The 18,194-nt window shown below is 36.6% G+C and overlaps 2 protein-coding genes and 1 long non-coding RNA gene across 5 annotated transcripts in view; 1 reads left to right on the top strand and 2 right to left on the bottom strand.

Moving 5' to 3' along the window:
• Positions 1 to 6,599, bottom strand: part of nlrc5 (NLR family, CARD domain containing 5) — a 32,856-nt gene extending 26,257 nt beyond the window's left edge. Inside the window, exons 1-4 of the mRNA XM_088006127.1 lie at positions 6,497 to 6,599; positions 4,370 to 4,713; positions 1,342 to 1,392; positions 699 to 776 (exon numbers count right to left, since the gene is read on the bottom strand). Of these exons, the coding sequence (XP_087862253.1) occupies positions 699 to 776; positions 1,342 to 1,392; positions 4,370 to 4,697 (457 nt within the window). The 5' untranslated portion in view covers positions 4,698 to 4,713; positions 6,497 to 6,599. The remainder of the gene's footprint in view (positions 1 to 698; positions 777 to 1,341; positions 1,393 to 4,369; positions 4,714 to 6,496) is intronic.
• A 61-nt stretch (positions 6,600 to 6,660) lies between these two features.
• Positions 6,661 to 10,669, top strand: LOC106905748 (uncharacterized). Of its 2 annotated transcripts, XR_015763005.1 has the most exons (4): positions 6,661 to 6,809; positions 9,172 to 9,318; positions 10,273 to 10,443; positions 10,541 to 10,663. It is a non-coding gene; the product is annotated as an uncharacterized LOC106905748 (long non-coding RNA). The 2 variants fall into 2 exon arrangements; XR_015763006.1 differs by lacking the exon at positions 10,273 to 10,443 and having other exon boundaries at positions 10,541 to 10,669.
• Positions 7,734 to 16,653, bottom strand: syt19 (synaptotagmin XIX). Of its 2 annotated transcripts, XM_088006128.1 has the most exons (9): positions 16,458 to 16,653; positions 14,891 to 15,121; positions 14,712 to 14,785; positions 12,883 to 12,999; positions 11,767 to 11,943; positions 10,493 to 10,645; positions 10,255 to 10,374; positions 9,185 to 9,296; positions 7,734 to 9,108 (listed from the first exon to the last, which is right to left on the bottom strand). In XM_088006128.1, exons 2-9 carry the CDS (start codon positions 15,087 to 15,089, stop codon positions 8,801 to 8,803), a joined length of 1,260 nt encoding a protein of 419 aa, XP_087862254.1. In that variant the 5' UTR covers positions 15,090 to 15,121; positions 16,458 to 16,653; the 3' UTR covers positions 7,734 to 8,800. The 2 variants fall into 2 exon arrangements, with proteins under 2 accessions (XP_087862254.1, XP_087862255.1); XM_088006129.1 differs by lacking the exons at positions 14,712 to 14,785; positions 14,891 to 15,121; positions 16,458 to 16,653 and adding an exon at positions 13,629 to 14,673.
• Positions 16,654 to 18,194: the final 1,541 nt, after the last annotated feature.

The raw sequence follows: 18,194 nt of genomic DNA, 5'->3' as shown, positions 1-18,194 counted from the left end.
CAGGCCGTAGTTTGGGGATCCCTGTTCTAAGACCTCATACTGACTGTTCAAAATCCAAAATAGCCTTTTTATGTCAACTAAAAACATTGAGACAGAAATTCATAAATTATTTTGGTGATGCTAAATTTGTGCAAATGTCACATTTAGGGAAAAGTATGCCTGCATGGGATGGGGAAAATACCATCTGCTGAAAGCTGGAGGTAAGTCTGGCACAGGAAAAGAGAAAAATTAAGCAACCTGCTGTGATGTCACTGAAGTCAAGATTCACCCAATCAAATCATTTTGCTTCTCTTTTAAATGTGCAAACATTTTTGCTGTGGTGGATTACAACAACACATGTTGCAGCAGCCAGGAACTAAGCTAAGTTTATATATTTACATTTAAACGCTGAGAGCATGTGTTTCATTTTCATGGACAAAATTATAAAATACTGAAATAAAATGTTCTGAAAATTCAACCAAAATCAGACTCAGCTTTATTTGCACACAAGGAAGGAATTTGACTTCAGTTAAACTTTGCTCTCAATAAAGACATTTTAACACAGAAAGAAAAAAGACGATGAGAATCAAACAGGATTTAAGGCAGCATCTTTCTATTCTTTCCTGAATTATTCAGAGACTTTAGTAACAACCGTTCCTAAAGTTAGTTTCTGAATGTGACAGCAGCACAAATTTTAGGATCTGGTGTGTGTGTTGTACCAATCCGTGGGCGTTTGGTGAGCTGCTCCTCTGCAGGCGGCGTTAACGGCTGCTGATCCGTCACACTGGAGGCTGCATCTACCATGCAGAAGAATACAGAAGATACATGAAATAAAATACTTCAACACAGTCAGAGATGCTATAACAATAACAACAGGTCTGCAAGTTCCTGCAGAATAAAGAACTATATCTGTTAGTTATTAGTTTATGGTTTTAAATGAAAGAAAATTTCTGACATTAAACAAAAGCCTTCAAACATCCTGAATATGTGCAGCTCTGTCCAAAAACAAACGCTGCTTTCATTTTCAATTTTCATACATTTCAATTGTATTGAATTTCAATTCAGTAATATGAAACTTAATCCATTCAACAGAACTAATTAAGTTCTGTTACCTTGGCAAAATATCCACAAAGAATAGCTGAGTATTAAAAAAGAGCTACGTCAGCAGAAAGATCATTATGTATATAATGTAGAAATTTAAATAAGTAATACCAGGTTCCTGTCTGATCAAAAATACAGATCAGGTTTAGTTTGATTTTTGTTGCTTTGACATTTGGAAACTTTTGACGTTTGCTGCACCTGTTTTTGTTCCAGTTAAACTTGTTTTTAACTGAAAACTTAATTATGATCATCTTCAATTACCTTCATTTTCCAAACATGATGTTCCGGTTGATAGATTATTCAAAGCATCATCTGAACAAGCAGAAAGAGAAGATTTAATCATTAAATAAATCATTCATTAAGAATTAATTATTGGTAAGAATATGTTCATATTCATCTTTACAAAAGCAATTCAGATCTAATTTAGCTCCCAAAAAGAAATGTCAAATTTGGATGTAATTTTGTCCATGTGCAGAAAGCAGATCTGTCTGCAAAGGGAATCGGAGGAAATAAATGTTGGCATTACAAATAGGACAGAACTGGCAGCAGCTGATGAAGTTTTATGGCGATACCTTTACTTAGCAAAATGAGATGGTAAGCAGCCTGTTTTACAGCAACACAGTGTTAAAATTCACAGTCTTGATCCCAGTGCAGATGCAGTATTCAGAATGGGAATGTTTTAAAAGTTCCTTCAAACATCTGACAGGACTTAAAGTTCCACACAAACCAACTTGATTGTCTCATGTTAAGACCAACATGAGACATTTCCGACTTGCCAACGACTTAATACAACATGAAGTGTTCAGATTTAAAACAACAGGCATTAAATGGCCCAACGTTGGAACCAAAATGAGATTACGTCAGTTTATCAGAAGGACCTGCTCTGTGTCCTCCATCAACCTGGTGCAGGTGATGTGACACAGAAGACTTTAGCTAAAATAACATCACTGTTGGACAATGTCTCCCCCTCATGCATGAAGCTGTTGCTGAACTGCTTCAGTGAAAAACTGCTTCATCCTTGGTGCGTAGCGTTATTGCAGATCCTTCCTCCCTGCAGCTGTTATATTTTATGACCATCGCTGCTCCCAACAAACTTAAGCTCAACAAATGTTTACATCCCTGCTATTATTTCTAAGTTTCTCAAATTTTTACATCTATTCCATATACTGTTTTAATCATCCTACTCAGTTGCCTGTCTCTTTTAATGTAAGTAAGCAATTTTTAATCTCTGTACATAATTTGTTTCATATGCTGTAAATCTGCCCTTTCTGTAGAGTCTCATAATCTTACTTTCTGTTTGTAGATCTTCATCCAAGTGCTAATCTGCATGTTTCAACTTGTCCGTCGTGTTTCTGTTGGCACACCTGAAGGACAATAAAGGTTCTTTCTATTCTACTCTATTCTGAACTGAGACGCGCAAAGGTTTTGGTTTGCTTCTAGAACAATGACACTAGGTGTTGTTTCATGAAGGGTAAAAATGCAGCCAAAGATATCATTAACATAATACTACGGTATGACTGGTCTCAGATCTGCCACAATACACTCACACAACAATCAAATGCCAAAAGCACAGCTAACGCTAACATGAAGCAAAACCATTCGCCATCTTGTGATTTTACTGGCTACCTTACATAATCGTGTAACCAATAATATCAGAGACCAATAATATCAGAAGCCCACCACACACCACACCACAAAAACACAAAATTTGACCAAGTATTTTGTCTAGTTACCAGTGTAAATATCTTATTAGACCTAAAATAAGACAAAACTAACTTAAAAGTAAATTTTCAGCAGTATATAGGAGCTTTTATAAGTCAATATTTTCTTAATGCTATTTTTTTAAAGTACTAAAAAATAGCACTGGCATGTTCCCATGTTATATTCTTCTTATAACATGGGAAAATGTCTTGTTAATAAGTGAAATATTGTTCCTGTGGAACTAGTGTTTTTTTTTATCAATAATAAGGTGTTATTTACTAAAATCAAGCTCCTATCTTGCTAAAAAAAAAAAGTTACTTTTAAGTTAGTTAAAACGTTTTTTTAACATATTTGTACGAGAAACTACTTGCAAATTAAATCTGCCTGTTTACCAAATAATATCCAAATCACAAAACTTCTTCTGAGTGTTCAACTTTCTTATCTGTAAATGAATAATAAAATACTTATCATTTAATAATAAATGCACTAACATAAATTATGACAATAAAATAGGATCAAACTGTCAAAGTCCCTAAATTTCCATGTACACAAACACAAATCTCCACTTTGTTTTTATAATTTTTTTAGATTATTTTTATTTTTGCACAGTTTTTGTGTGGATGAAAGACCAAAGGGCATAAAAGGTTTTGGTTTTTCCAGATATCCGTCTATGTGTGGACCAGGTTTCAACCTTCAGAGGTTTGAACTAAGTGAAGTCTGGAGAGGATCACGACTTTCCAATCAAAACGAAAGGAAAAACACAACAAGAACCTCAACAAATGAGAAGCAAACTGAAGGTGATAATCTGCCATCTCAAAAGTGACATAGTCATATCAAAGATCAGCTTTATAAAAGATTGGCAGCAACGAGGAATTTCACTGAGCCAGGCTCTCTTGCCACTCCCTAATCGGTTTGGTTAGAAAAAAGAAAAACACTTCCGTGTCAAAGAAGCATGTGGCACTGCAGCATATCTTTGACCGTGAGGTGGTTTCCTGTCTTTTTTTTTTTACAGGCTGCCAAGCTGAGTTCAGATCTTTTTCATTCACTCAACAATATTTAAACTAACCAATAATTATGCAAATCGGTCATCCAAAAGTTACTGTTTAATAGTCACAGAGGTGGATAAAAAAAATTTATTCAAGGAAGCGTAGCACTACTTCAACATATTTTTACTCAAGTAAAAGAAAGTATTTGCTAAAAAGTCTCTTCAAGTACTCAGTAACTGATGAAATTATTAATAATTTAATACTTAAAAATTACATCATCAGACAGATCAAACTATAAAATTAAGTGGAAATTTTGGTATTTTAAGGACCAAAATTACAATAATTCATATAAAATAAAAGCAACAAAATCAGACAAATATTTTTTTTCCAAATCAATTTCCTTCAATAAAAAAAACTAACAAAAACTGCAGGTGTGTGTCTGTGTTTGGTGAACTTTTGGTTAAAACATGTTTGTTTTTCAGTCAGTGGGTAGAAAATACAGACATTTTACTCAAGTTGGAGTAGAGATACTTCATAATGAAATTACTCAAGTAAATGTCTGAGTAAATGTAACTATTTTCTCCCAAACGCTGCATACTCACTGCATTCATATCCAGCCACCGACATGAGCTTCGACTCCAGATGCATGGGGATGCCCTCACACAGAAGACAAACCCTCTGAAGGAAGTTGCTGCATTCTGCAGTGTTGGCGTGTCTGAAGTACTGCAGCATGGCTTCGATGTGGTCTGATGGTGCAGCAGAGCCGCTGGTTGTTTGTCTGCTCAGCCACACGGCACCATCCGGCACCACTTGAATAAGCTGCATTATGACCGAGTCCAACTGACAGCGAAGGATGGCGACCAGCTCTGAGTATTCCTGAGCCAAGACGGAGTTTGGATTTTCATCGTCAGGGTCGAGCTCCTCATCCATGATCTGACTCCATCAGCTGAAGCACAAAATCACACGATAATTAAAAGAAAAGATACAAATCCATGTTTTCCAATCAGTGATTGGACCGTCTGCCGTACAATGTGTGGATCAGTACCAGCCCTCAGGGTGACTACTGAACTTAACTGCTTGACTTTTATCACACTTTATACTGCATGGCCACACAAACCAACAGAAATGCTTTTCATACTTTTATACTTTATATTTTATATATTTTCTTTGTATGGTGTATTACAATTACAGTTTGTATGGTGACTGCACCATACAAACTGTAATTGCAACAAATTTTCCCAAACAGCAACACTCTTCTGTGTGGAAGTTGATACAGTGTGAAGGAGAGTCAAAATATTTTTTAGTATCTCAAATGTATTAAAAATGAGGCCAGTGGAAGAATAAAAGATGTAAAACTGAAGGGAAACTGTACTCAAAAAAGAGATTAGGTGACAGGCTAGGAAGGTAAAGTTTTTCTGTTTTATTTTTTTAGAATAGTCCTGTCATGATCCGTGTTTTCCTGTTTAGTTATTTTGGGATTTTCTGTGTTTAGTCCTGTTCCCCTGAGTCTCTGTGTTGTCCTGTCAGCCCTTGATTGTTCCCAGGTGTGTCTCGTTCCCTTGATTACCCCCATCTGTATTTAAGTCCACCTGTTGTCTCTGTCTCTTGTCGGGTCCTTGTCAAACGTACGTCATTCGTCTGCTTGCCACCACAGTCGAACTGTAAAGTCCTGTGTTGGTTCAGCTCTAGTTTTCAGTCCACTGTCGTACAGTTGCTACCGGTAATTAGCTGTGTGCGGTCTTTCTGCCGTGCTGCCTGATCTGGACTGTTTTGAGCTTCATCGTTAAATTAATCATCATCACCATTATCTGGGTCTCAGCGCTCGTCCTCACCACAACCATCCACAAATCCTGACAAGTCCAGTGGAAATGCCAGCAGAAATCTCACTGCTATGGCCTGTCGCAATAAGCGATAAGTAAATTTATTGCATCATAAATTAAAGTTTTTGAGAAATGATTAATAGAACAAGCAACTTTATTAAAACTAATGTTTTGCTAAAGCATCTGACTTAATGATTTTTCTAAGGGAGAACTTGCAAACTAATATATATCAGTAGGTCAGAAATTAACCACAAAACAATTTGATTAGTGCACTTCTAATCATATTACTATCATAATACCCGCTTTAGTTAGAAACAACAACGGCATTGTAATATAACCCACTAAAACATTTTTAAGAAAACTCCAAACAGGAAGCAGACCACGTGATCCATATCTTTGTCTGAAATAGTGAAATTAATCTGCAGTCAGAAAGTTTAAGTTTTTGGTTCTGTTTTGTTTTTATTGCTAATTTATAGTAAAACTCAGTTTGGTATTTTGATCGTTAACAGTTTGTGCTAATTAAGTTCCGCTTGGTTATATTTAAGGAGGTGCGGCGGGTTTTTGCGCTGCGTCATGCGTATTAATGCATAAAAACGCTCTAACATCAATTAGAAATACTCTAACATCAATTAGAAAACATAAGTGTTTGTCTCTTATGAAATATAATCCAGGGAGTTTTCATTGAGCCGGTCGGATCTCTTCAGGGACACATGAAGGCTCAACATGGCTTTGTCCGTGTCCTGGAATAACTCACAGCCGAGGTCGACTGAGGTAACGCTCAGCAGAGTTCTGCGTCATCTCCAAGCAGCCCACTGAAACAGCTCGGGCTCAAACAGCCTCAGACTGCAGCTGCTTCTCCACATTTCATCTGCTGGGAATAAACCTGAGAATCAGGAGAAAACGACTTACCACCAGCTCCTGTCGCAGACCGCTCTTCGCTGCAGTCAGGCTCTTCGTTTCTTGAAAACGAAACCACGCAAAGGCTGAGTTTGGCATCATTTTTGGTTTCGTTTCTTCGCCAGGGCAGAACTCATCCATCTGTCTGTGCGTTTTAAGGAGGAATAAGGTATGGGGCATATCAGGTCTGGACTGGGATAAACTCTTTATGCTCCAGCTATTCTGATCCAGATGGATGGTTCTGGACTTGAACCCAGTCTGTAACAGGGTTCTAATGGTTCTGTGGAGGTTCCTTAAGACGCAGCTCAGACCTTATCGGCAGTGGGTGAGCTTCCTTCTGTCTGCACTGAATTTTAGAATAACTACTTGTATTTCTGTCTGGTGTCTGTCAGCAGGGAGAGTGAGTGAATAAAAAGTCAAGTTTATAATATAATTAAAGCTGTGCAGGACGGATTCTATGGAGGACCGATGCTGCCAATATTGGTTAGATAATAAATAATTGACTTGATAAAGTAATTAATGTACCAAATTTGCCATACAAAAAATAAGAACTTTCCAAAATTGTTTTTAAAAAAATTTTCTGGACCTAGATGCTTTTATTTATTAGTTAAGTGGAAGACATGCAGCCCAGAATCAAACCAGGCACCTCCTCCTCTTCCACTGAACTGTATGGCAAACCCTTTCACAACTTATTTGACTATGCAGTGGGGCATAAAGACACTCTGTCACAATAAGAAATCAATCAATCATAAATTGAAATGAGCTTGATAACCTCCATTCTGGGGGGGACTAATGTATTTTGAAGGGCAATTTTGTTTGCAGAGCCTTCATAATCCAATTAATTTATTGTGTTGGTTGTAAATTGTGGTTTTCTGCATTTTAATGTTTTTGGTTGTTGTGTTTTACTTTGGATATTAAAAATATCTTCCATTTCAAGTGTTGTGGTCTGTAGAAAAACATTAAGTTTATTGGTCTTTGAGAGGAGAAACTTGTATTATCATGTCATTAACATGTATTGATACTTGTATTACTTGGTATTTTTATTCTACATGGTTTTAAAGGGAAACTATACAACGGTATGATGAGTATGTCAATGTTTAGCAGGTTAGCATACAGTTCCTAGTTGAAAAGTATTTTAATAAACGAAACAGCAGGTGGCAGCAGAGATCACTCATAAAGAACAGCCAGCCTCACACATCAAACTGGAGAAAAGTAACTAACTGAATGCAAAAAGTTTTGGACAATTGAATGCCGAGTCATCAGGATCATTTTTATTGTTTTGTTACATACAAACATTAGGATACTCCAAATAAACATATTTTTAGTAGTTATAAAGGTACCAGGTAGCAGGCATGTAATGTATTAATTATACAATTGAAACATTTAATTTCAGGGGGGGGAAAAAACACTTAAAACTTAAAATGCTAATTTGTCAAATTTCGAAAGTAATAAGATATTCTTCAGAGGTTTTATTAGAAGTAGATTTTCAAATAAAGATAAGGTCAGACAGCTGAGGTTTCATTGACCATAAAATTGCACAAATTGAAAGAACAAATAAAACTGCTTGATGGAAACAGGCCAATTTAAAAATAAAAGGGTTTTCTATAAAAAGCTGTGCTAGGATGAGGAGATTTTTCAGTTGAATCAAAATAGAAACATTTCACAAAACTGCAAAGGAAACTCTTTTTTCACATCAAACGAGTCGCATGATCGGATGTTACTACTGGCAAAAACTACAAAGAAGAAGACGACAGGAAGTAGGAGGAGGATAATGTTTGCTTTGGGTAATGTGCAGCTGGCTCCACCAGAGCTCTCACAGCATCGCAGGCTCAAACAAAGCTGTGTCTTTTCAACATGTTGAATCCATCGCTCTTCTGTAAACTATGATTTCCCAAAAAAGCCGCATACGTAGCCGCTCCCAAGAAGGCGGAGCTTGTCACTCCAACACCTGAATAAGACGCCAACGTCTTCTCTGATTGGCTGAATTATGAATATAATCTCATGTAACTGTTTACATCCGATGCTGCCATGATTTTTCATAGCTTATCATGAGACTAGCCTTATTCCCATGTGACTTTAATTCCTCATTTAATGGAAACACTGTTGCTGCAAAATTGTGTTTTTTCGACATTAGCAGAATATCGATTAAGATTTGTGCACATTTATGATGGAAAGGCAGCTCAATAAAAATGATTGTTCTCATGTTTACATATCTGAGTGTAGCTCCATCCTGTGGAGTTTCATCACGGTCCCTGCAGGACGAGGTGAACATGAACAAACAGCAGGAAACTGCTTCAGATGTTTCTGGCCTGGAGCTTAAAGCAGCAGACCATGCCACTTTGCTACAGGCTGCCGCACCGAGCGCACCATCAAGGTCCAGTGCTCGTCCTCTGAGCTCCTGTCCTTCCCCACACTCAGCTGTCCCAGCAGACACTTGTTGGACCTCCCAGTCGACTGCGTTTCATACATTGAGACTAAGATTTTACACTGCTCCAGTGGGACGTCTGGCAGGGAGAACATGAGGACCTCATTGAAGACGGTCACTGGGCAGCGGTGGACAGCAGAGGTCTTCTGGTACCTCAACTTGCTCTGGTTGCACTGAATGCTGATCCTGGCATGCATGACTGAGTGAAAATAAAGTGAGTCAATGTGAAGATGTGTGAAATCTTTATGTTTCACACATTTAGGTTTGGGAATCACCTGCATCAGACGACGGCTCAGCGATGGCTGTTCTGACCTTCAACAGGCCGACCTCCAGCCTCTGAGAGGTGGGAAGATACTTTAACATCAGCAGTACTTCTCCAACCAGATCCTGCACACATTGAGACAGAACGGTAGATAAATACTTTATTCATAAGGGAGTATCCAGAAGTCCAAAAAGTGCAACAAAAATACAATAAATTAAGCAATAGTCTAAATAAAGAGGTTGCATTGTAATAAAAACATTTAGGCTAAAACGATTAATCAAATTAATTGTGATTAATCAATTTGTGAGATAATTATCAACTAATTCAGTTATCCATTAAACATTAGCTAGAGTATACAGACTCTAAAAATGTCAATTCACTGGAATAACAACACACTCAAAGCAGTAATTAAGCCAAAACTATACAAAAATCTAAACATTTTGCATTTAATATGAAAAATCTAACAGTTTTATTTTCAAATTCTGAAAAAATAATCTCATATTATGTACCTGCTGGTGTCAAATTACTAATTAGAAAAATAAACAGATTAGTAAACAGTATTTTTTCTAGCTACAGATGCATCCTGTGCTACAAATGATCAAGCATCACTAAACAAATACTGTTATTGCATTTTAGGCAATAAAATGTTTATTTTCTTATTCCAAAAAGTATCTGAATTAAATGCTTATTTTATGTATTTCTAAGATTATGTAAAAAGGCATAAGTGGTTCAATAAAAAATCTGCAGAATATGTCAATTTTTCCAGAATTAATCAATTATTCGTGGATTATTAAAATAAGATACTACAACAATGATTAGTTACATCCCTAAATAGCACTAAAAACATTTCGAAGCATTATTGCAGTTCTGTTAAAGATAATATGGCCTTTTTTACCGACTCTACTTTGGCCACTCTGCTCTATTCTGAACTGATCATGTTTCCACAAATTTACATCTCAGTTTACATTCTCAGTAAATCAAGCTGTTAAAATACTTTCCATGTTTGGAAAAAATTTTTAACTTCCCTCCCTAGTACAACAGGAGTTACAGTTTTTTGATTAACCTGCTCAGCTTTAACATTACCTTCTGTGGAATCTGCAGATCTTCTTGAAGCTCCAGAGGAAAGGAGATGTTCATCTTCCCCAGAGGAACCCTGACCTCTCCCAGCACCGTGTGTCTGGAGAACTTATCAAAGTTCCTCACCTGATACACAGAAACCATAAAACATGAAAATTATTCTCTAATCCACCAGTTTAGATTAAATCTACTGCAGTCAGTCTCTCTTCTGTTTGGTAAAATTATAGATTATGTGGAGCGGCACCTCCATCCTCAGAGTGATGTGGTTAATCATGTCCTTGTTGTCTTGCAGAATACAGCTAAACTGGTCTCCATATAAAGGGTTACAGCTGCCTTTTACGACGCGGGTGCGCCACTCCTGCAGCACCGTCCACAGCACAGATGGCGTCGCTTGACCCTAACAGGATCACCGTAGAAACAATTAACATGTCAGCATACGTTTACCACATGTTTCTTCAACTTACAAGCAAATTAAGATCACAAAAAGACATTTAAACTATCTCAAACTTAGGGTGCTTTCACACCTGATAGTCCAGTAAATTTGGTTCGACTGGGGACCAAAATTGCAACATTTGTTGCATTTTTAGTTGCTCCAGTTCTCTTTTACACTGCACTGTGACAAACGATCCAAACCCTTTGAAAAATCTTTTCCCCTTCTCGCCTGTAGGGGCGCTGCACCAGAAACCACTGGAGGAAACAATACAAAAACCTCTGAAGAAGACACTGAACACAACTTCCTTCTTCACAAAATGTAGAAAAAATTGGAGTAGCATCAGATTGCAGAAGTTGTAGGATTTTTCTTTCGTTGTTGTTAAAAGACTACAAACCTTTTCTCCTGCTAGCACTAAACTCTTGCGTTTGTTTTGATTGTTTTTACCCAGAATGCCTTGTGCTATAGTCCACTTCCTGCTTTTGGAGTGGTCTCCAGTCCACTTGGTATTCACATATGCATTCAAACCACACCAGAGTTCACTTTAAATGCATATGTGAACGCCAAGCGTAGTGGAGACGACTCTAAAAACAGGAAGCAGATTACAGCACAGGGCATTCTGGGTAAATACAACCAAAACAAATGCATCCCTCTAATGCTAGCGGGACAAAAGCCTCATGGTTGTAACAAGGCCAAAAAAAAAATCTGACAGTGTTATTTGTTTACATTTTATGAAGAAAAAAGTTTCTATCAGGGTCTTCTTCAAACGTTTCCGTGTTGTTTCCTTCAGTGGTTCTTGGTGCAGCGCCCCCACTGGTGAGGAGGGGAACAGGTTCACATAAGGGTTTGTTTTGTTTGACAGTGCAGTGTGAAAGCAAACCAGAGCAATTTTGCAATTTTGGTCCCACATCAAACCGAGTCTAACAGACTATCAGGTGTGAAAAACACCTGATAGTTGGGCTTTTCTAGTTCAACACTTGAAAGGTCCAGTGTCCCCATCAGTGTCTTCCTCACAGAGCACAAACATTACATGCTGGAGTTCAGGAATAAAACAAACACTGTTCCAATCAACACATTCACAGCTTTACCTCCTGGCTTTCCAGCTCAGTTCCCTCTGATCCGGCCCACATGAGGCGAATCTTCACAAACGGCTGCAGGCCTGACGTCTGACTGCTGCCCACCAGCCCCTCCACCTGCAACACGGTCACCACCAGAAACGCCTGCAGCTGGTCATAGTAGACGGAGAAACGCAGCGAGCCGTGAACCTGATGGAGGAAGTTTATGGTGAATTTGAGTTACCTGATTTTTTATTTGTTTTTATATAATCCATCTTCATGCATCTCCTCCTCTGGAAGTGTATTAAGATGTGCTTGAGATTTCCAGAGTAGTAAATTAGTAAGAAAAAAAAATTAAATTGTTTCTGGATCATTGATACTGCTGATGGTCACTTTAGCTGTTCATATATTTAATCTATTAATTATTATGGATTTAGTTTGAAAAAAAACAGTGAAATCATGAAATATGTCTTGTTTATTTGAGGTTTTATTTATGTAGTTTTAAGACCTGGTGAGGATCAGGTGATCATTGTGTTCACCACTGACAGCCATTCAAGAATCATACAAGTTTGGCCGCCCCGACCTGGTGGTTGACGTTGGTGGAGTTGTTCTATGTTTTTCATCAGTTAATGTCCTTAATTATTGCAGATAAATTAAAATTTTCTAACATGACAAATGTATTCATCTCTTTTTCTCCATAACTTTTGTGCACCCAAATCTGCTTTAAATTAATTTATTGTACTTGATTAAGTACAGAAAAACTGCTGTTTTTATTGCTCAAAATGAATTATATTTTTTCCTTTTTTTAAAATAAGCTCGAGAGAATTTAAAAACTGGATGCCATTTTTAATAAGGTAAATGTCCAATGATTTACACATCACTTTTTTACAAATAAAAAACACTATTTGCATGTTTAGCTGATGTTGTGTAGGTAAAAATAAATAAATAAGATACACATTAGTTTTTTTTTTCTGTCCAACACCCTTACTGTATGGAATTAAGAAAAAAATAATAACTTAAAAAAGATATGAAGCCAACAACCTAACTTGAGACCATCTGCGAACTGTTACTCCTTATAAAAGAAATGTGTTTTATAGCAGAGGGGAGTAAAAAAATTAAGAATAACAGTTATTTTTCAGGATCTGTTACCCTGTTAATGGTTTGGTGCTCCCTCATGTCGCTCTCTGCGTAGTTTTGTTCTGACGGAAACGAAGCTCGGGACAAACAGCGAGTCAGTCGGCGAGCTTCAGCGCGCACATCCACCACCTGCAGACAAGAATTTAGACTAAAATACTGACTCCAACTTTGGTTTGTTTCTCACCAACACTGCCTTGAATTATTAGAAAGTAAAAACTTTCTAATAATTTCTTAGGTCAAAACTACAGTCATTAGGGTATTTTATTGAGGCTTTAAGGTGATATTCCAGTGTTAGACTGGTCTAGTCAAAGTTCAGATATAAATCCAATGGAGAATTTGTGTCAATTCTTGAAAATTGATATTCATAGACTTTTTTATTCAATCTGGGATGCTTGAGAAGAAGAACTGAAGGAAAATGTGGGGAAAATTGTGGAGACATTCCCTAAAACACTAATGGCTGGTGGGTCTATAAAGTAGGATTAGGGTTAGAATGAGTCCATCTGTCGCATAAAATCCAAATAAAAAACACCAAGGTTTGTGGTTCCAACATGAGAAAATGTACTGAAAAAGGTAATAAAGTATGAATGCTTTTCCAGAGCGCTTTGATTTCCCTAGTACTTGAAATAAATCCACTTTAAATTCTGCATTTTATTAAACTTTCTGTGTTTTACTTTAAGAATTTATATCAATTTTAAAAAATATAACCAGAACCTGACAGCAGGTTTAGTCCTGACCTATAAAGATATCAGCAGACTAACCAAATAACTGGATGAGCAAAAGTCAAACACATCCGCCATGTAAGAGAGAAGAACACAAACACCACACCCATCATGTGCTTCACCTGGCCCGCTTCTCCTGCAGATATGTCAAACAGAAATATCTGAAAACATTTCCTCAAACATATTACTCTTGGCATAAATGTGATATTTTGGTATTTATAATAACTTTAGATCTAAATTTTATTGGGTTGCCAGATCATGCCCTGAATCCATCAATACAGTCATATTCAATCAATTAGAATATAGCTCTGATGAGGATTGAAAATAACTTTTATCTTATCTTAAACATACTTTTCATTAAACCCAAATTTCTGTTTTTAAGGATAGTTTATTTTAAGTGTTTTATGTAATAATCTAATGTCAAATGTTGAAAATCATCATAATTAACATAAATAAATACCTTAAAACATCAGTGTGTGTGGAATTCAGCTTTATAATGTGTTTCACTTAGTTAAACACATTATAAACATTATTAAACAAACTGTTCAATGATATTCCATTTTTTAAACATGACTGTATTTTTATATTACTGCATGAATTCTGTAAAACTGCAATGAACATACAAAGAACATATCTGTATTCATTTATTCTGTTATTAAAATCTCATTTATTTTCAGGTTCCTATTTAATTTTTATTTTATTTTATCTGTAAGTACTTTAAATATACAGTTGGGTATATTGTTGTAAGATATTTTTATATTCAGTTGAGTATATTTTGTTACTGTGATGCTGAAACAAGTGAACTTTCCCAATGTTGGGTTAATAAAGCACTATGCTATTATTTTCTATTTTCAGGTGAAATTCCTTTAATTATTTCTCTTTTTTGTAAGTTTTAAGCTTAGAAAATATTTAGGATTTAGAAAAATTTGATCCAGGATGACATTAACATTGTATTATTTAAACTTAGAGAAGCATTATGATATGTTTACATTACAAAATACGATTCGGTGCCCTGAGTATTGAATGAAAGGCAGCAGGTTGGTTTTTTAATCTCATCATCCAAAACTTAATTTCTTAGTTCTTCCTAAAAGCCAAATTTGATTATAGACAGTTTATAATTACTTTAGTACTTGGAGGAGAAGCGTAGTTTTCAGCTCCGGATGGTTTTTCCTCTGAATACAGCAGATCAGTGTTCACTATGACAAAAAGCATAAAAATCCATGAATCAATTAATCTATTTCCTGACTGGACACCAATCCTTATCAGATGAAACTGCTCTGTGTGGCAGTGTGACCTCTGACCTGTGTCCTGATGCGGGTATGATGTATGCGTCTCAGAGAAGCATCTGAAGATCTGCCAGATTAAGATTGCCAGCGCCACCAGGAGGAGAAGGATGGAAATTCCCAGAATGCAGTACTTGACTGCGTCTGAGAACGGCATCCTCAGCTCTCCGGTGGACAGCAGCTCCACATCGGCTGGAAACTCCACAAAAGTCAGCATGTCTCTCTACATCCATGCAGCCGCTACAAACTCTGCAATATGATCAGAATGGCATGTAAAGTTTTAGAAATACTTAAGTTTGTTTCTTTTTAAAAAGAGACACTATTTGGTTTGTAGGTATGTAGAAAGGGAATATGTGACATTTAAATACTTTGTGGAGCCTTTTTTATTAATAATTTATAAAGAGTATTGGTATTAAATAGTCAAGGACATGTGTCAAACTGAAGGCCTGGGTGCCAAACCCAAACCCAGTCCACCATAGCTTTTTATAGTTAACTATCAGAATGTGATTATTCAACAAACACCCTACACAAAATAATCTTATTTACACAAACATAACCTGCTTGTCTTGTTTTTTATACTTAAAAAATGTCTGCACAGACACATGCATTCTTTTTTGTTTCTTCCCCTTCCTGCTTTCTGTAGCAATCAGATTTGAGTTTTTATCTTAGAAGTTCCCAACATGTCAATATTCCACTGATTTCCTTTGTATTCAGTCAGACTCTCTTTTTCTCCTTGTTTTTGGACATTTCATCTTTTTAAGTTTGGTTCTGGTTTTTATTCTCTTCTGAATGTCATTCCAGATTATATATAACCTGTTATTTCAGTCATTAAAAGTTAACTTGCTACATATCTTCTTATTTATTTACTCTCTATGCCTAGTTTCCAGCAGTTAGAGGAAGAAGATGCCATTTCAAAATGATTGGTTGATATGGTTTATACTTTACAAGAAAAAGCAACTTTTAAAAAGAGGAATGGACTTAAAATATAAGCAATTTACTAAGTAAACGTTATGGCAAATGAATATGTAGTCAGTCCAGCTAGATTAATAAATTTAATCCTGAAAGACAAAATATCAATTTCTGAAGACAAATTAGGATACATTTAAGCTTTGGGGGCTTAAAATGCCTTAAAAACTAATTTGCAAAACATAATCTGTAAAGATCATAGCTTTAGAGACAATACTTTATTGACAATATAATTTTGTTTCTTTTACTTGGCGTCAGAAGTTAGGAAAATGAGCAAAATGCCTCCTTTAAGATAGAGACATTCAGGGTGTTCTTCCGGGATAAAAAGAAAATGATTATGTCTGCTGCTTGGTTGTAGGCAGACAATATTATCTCCTATCAGATTAGCCTTAGTCAAATAGCACAACCTGCTCACTCACCATGCAAATTATGATGAATGTTAGCAGGAAAGTGGAACAGGTGGCATTCCCAATTAAATAATATAAAACCTACAATTTATTCACACACATTGTATAAATTCACTATGAGCATTTCCTAAAATAAAGACAAGTCTTGTGTACTTTTTGTAAACCTGCCAGCTTCCACCTGTAACAACTCAAATCACATAAAAACACATTACCTGCTGAACTTTATACAATCTCACTTCTTTTCTTCCAAAAATTCTTATTCTCACGCTGCACATCCATATTCAGACCCATTCAGTGGTCAGAGAAACAGGAGAAGTTTCCCTCTGAGAGCAATTCAAGTTCACGTCATATCAATGAACTGTTCCTCCTGCTTTGCAAACTCTAGACACACTCAGACACTCCCTCTCCCTGCTTTCTCCCTCCTCACTGCTTTCTCCCTCCTCACACACTCAACACATGACTTTCTGCAGGGCATTCTGGGAAAACAGGTTGGAGAAGATTTCAGGGATGTTTTAGGAAACTTGTTACCTTAGGTTAACTACATTCCTCTGCAGAAAAAATACTGGCAAGACATAGTCATTTGAACCGAAGGATTATTTGGGTAATATTTTTTAAATACTTTTGTATCGAATATCAGAGAGGCTATGTGCACACTGCAGCCTGAATTGACCCAATTACGATTTTTTTCTTTAATGCGATCTTTACCTGATCTTTTCATGACAGCCGGAACAACACAGATCAGATTTTTTTTTTCGAATGCCACCAAGGCTACTTGGATATCCGATACGTATCTGATATGTTCAAATGTGACCTGAATTTGAACGGCCACGTCGCATTCATCCCATAGACCGGAACGTCTTTGATACTCGACAAACGTCACTATTCTGCGCCCTGATACGCGAAAGCGGGACGAGAAACAGCAACCAAAATGAGGATTAAATTGTTAATGTGCTCGCTCTGGTCGGACAACTTCAAAATCGTAAAATATGCTCCACCATTAGCATCTACGTTTACTTCCGCAAACACTGAGCACTTCTTCTTTTTAATTGCGGTTGGCAAAACACTGAGCGCATGTTATTGCGGCCTCTACTGGGCTTGCAGGACGAGTCGCAAATATTTAGAAGAGTGATTTCACACATAAAAAATATCGGATTTGTGTTACTTCGGGCTGCCGTGTGAACATAGCCATAGATTCAAGTCACTGATATTAGCTAAAAACGTTTTTTGTGGAAAGTCTCCCGGCTACTTAATGTAGGGGCGTGGCCACAGGGACTGCTGGAGGAAGGGCTTCAACTCCCCATGAAAGTAATTATCCAACACGTAAGAGGAAATGTATCTAAAATAGCAACAAGATTAAAAGATAATTCTAAGTTAACCAGCAGTTACCATCACGAGTATGAGGAAGTAAGATTTTCACTAAACAAGTTCCTTGTTCAACAACATAGAGTCCAGTCCCTCACAAGGCAAAACAGCCATGAATTCCATCATGTTTTGAGCTGTGGGAGGAATCCAGAGTAACTGGAGAAAACACACTGAAGCACTGGGAGAAACATGCATATGTTTCAGCAAACCGTTATATAGGCCTGAGCAGGGATTCCCACTTTTCCCCTCCATGGTCCGCCTAGAAGGGCATTAATATCTGGCCAATCACCTCCTTTGCAAACACAAAGACAATGCTACAAAATATGTAAAGAAACATCAATCTTTAGAATGTTTTTTATTCATTATGTGCTTAATTATTACATGTATTTAGCATAAATGCTGCCTCATACTGTTTATTAGATAATATATTATGACTTTATTACCAGAAAATAAAATTTTTCACCACACTCCTCTCTTTTGGTTATAAGAAAATATGAAATATTTTATATTAAACACATCAAATTATATTTATTTCCTCATTTCTTATGGCTTTTTTCAGCAGAGTCATCCAAAGGGTGCTGGACAGT

This window comes from Poecilia mexicana, unplaced genomic scaffold, assembly GCF_051168715.1.
Source record: "Poecilia mexicana isolate PSO_F unplaced genomic scaffold, ASM5116871v1 scaffold_6, whole genome shotgun sequence".
In the NCBI taxonomy this organism is placed as follows: Eukaryota; Metazoa; Chordata; class Actinopteri; order Cyprinodontiformes; family Poeciliidae; genus Poecilia; species Poecilia mexicana.
Note: the sequence above shows the minus strand (reverse complement) of the source record. Positions and strands in the feature narration are given on the sequence as shown.

Bases quoted from the DNA above. Each gene is read 5' to 3' on its own strand.
- syt19 (XM_088006128.1), bottom strand. From the start codon at position 15,089: ATGCTGACTTTTGTGGAGTTTCCAGCCGATGTGGAGCTGCTGTCCACC. The intron at 13,000-14,711 runs GTAATTATAAAC...TCTTGTCTGCAG, and splicing joins CTTCTCCTCCAAGTACTAAA to GTGGTGGATGTGCGCGCTGA. The intron at 9,109-9,184 runs GTGATTCCCAAA...ATTTTCACTCAG, and splicing joins TGAGCCGTCGTCTGATGCAG to TCATGCATGCCAGGATCAGC.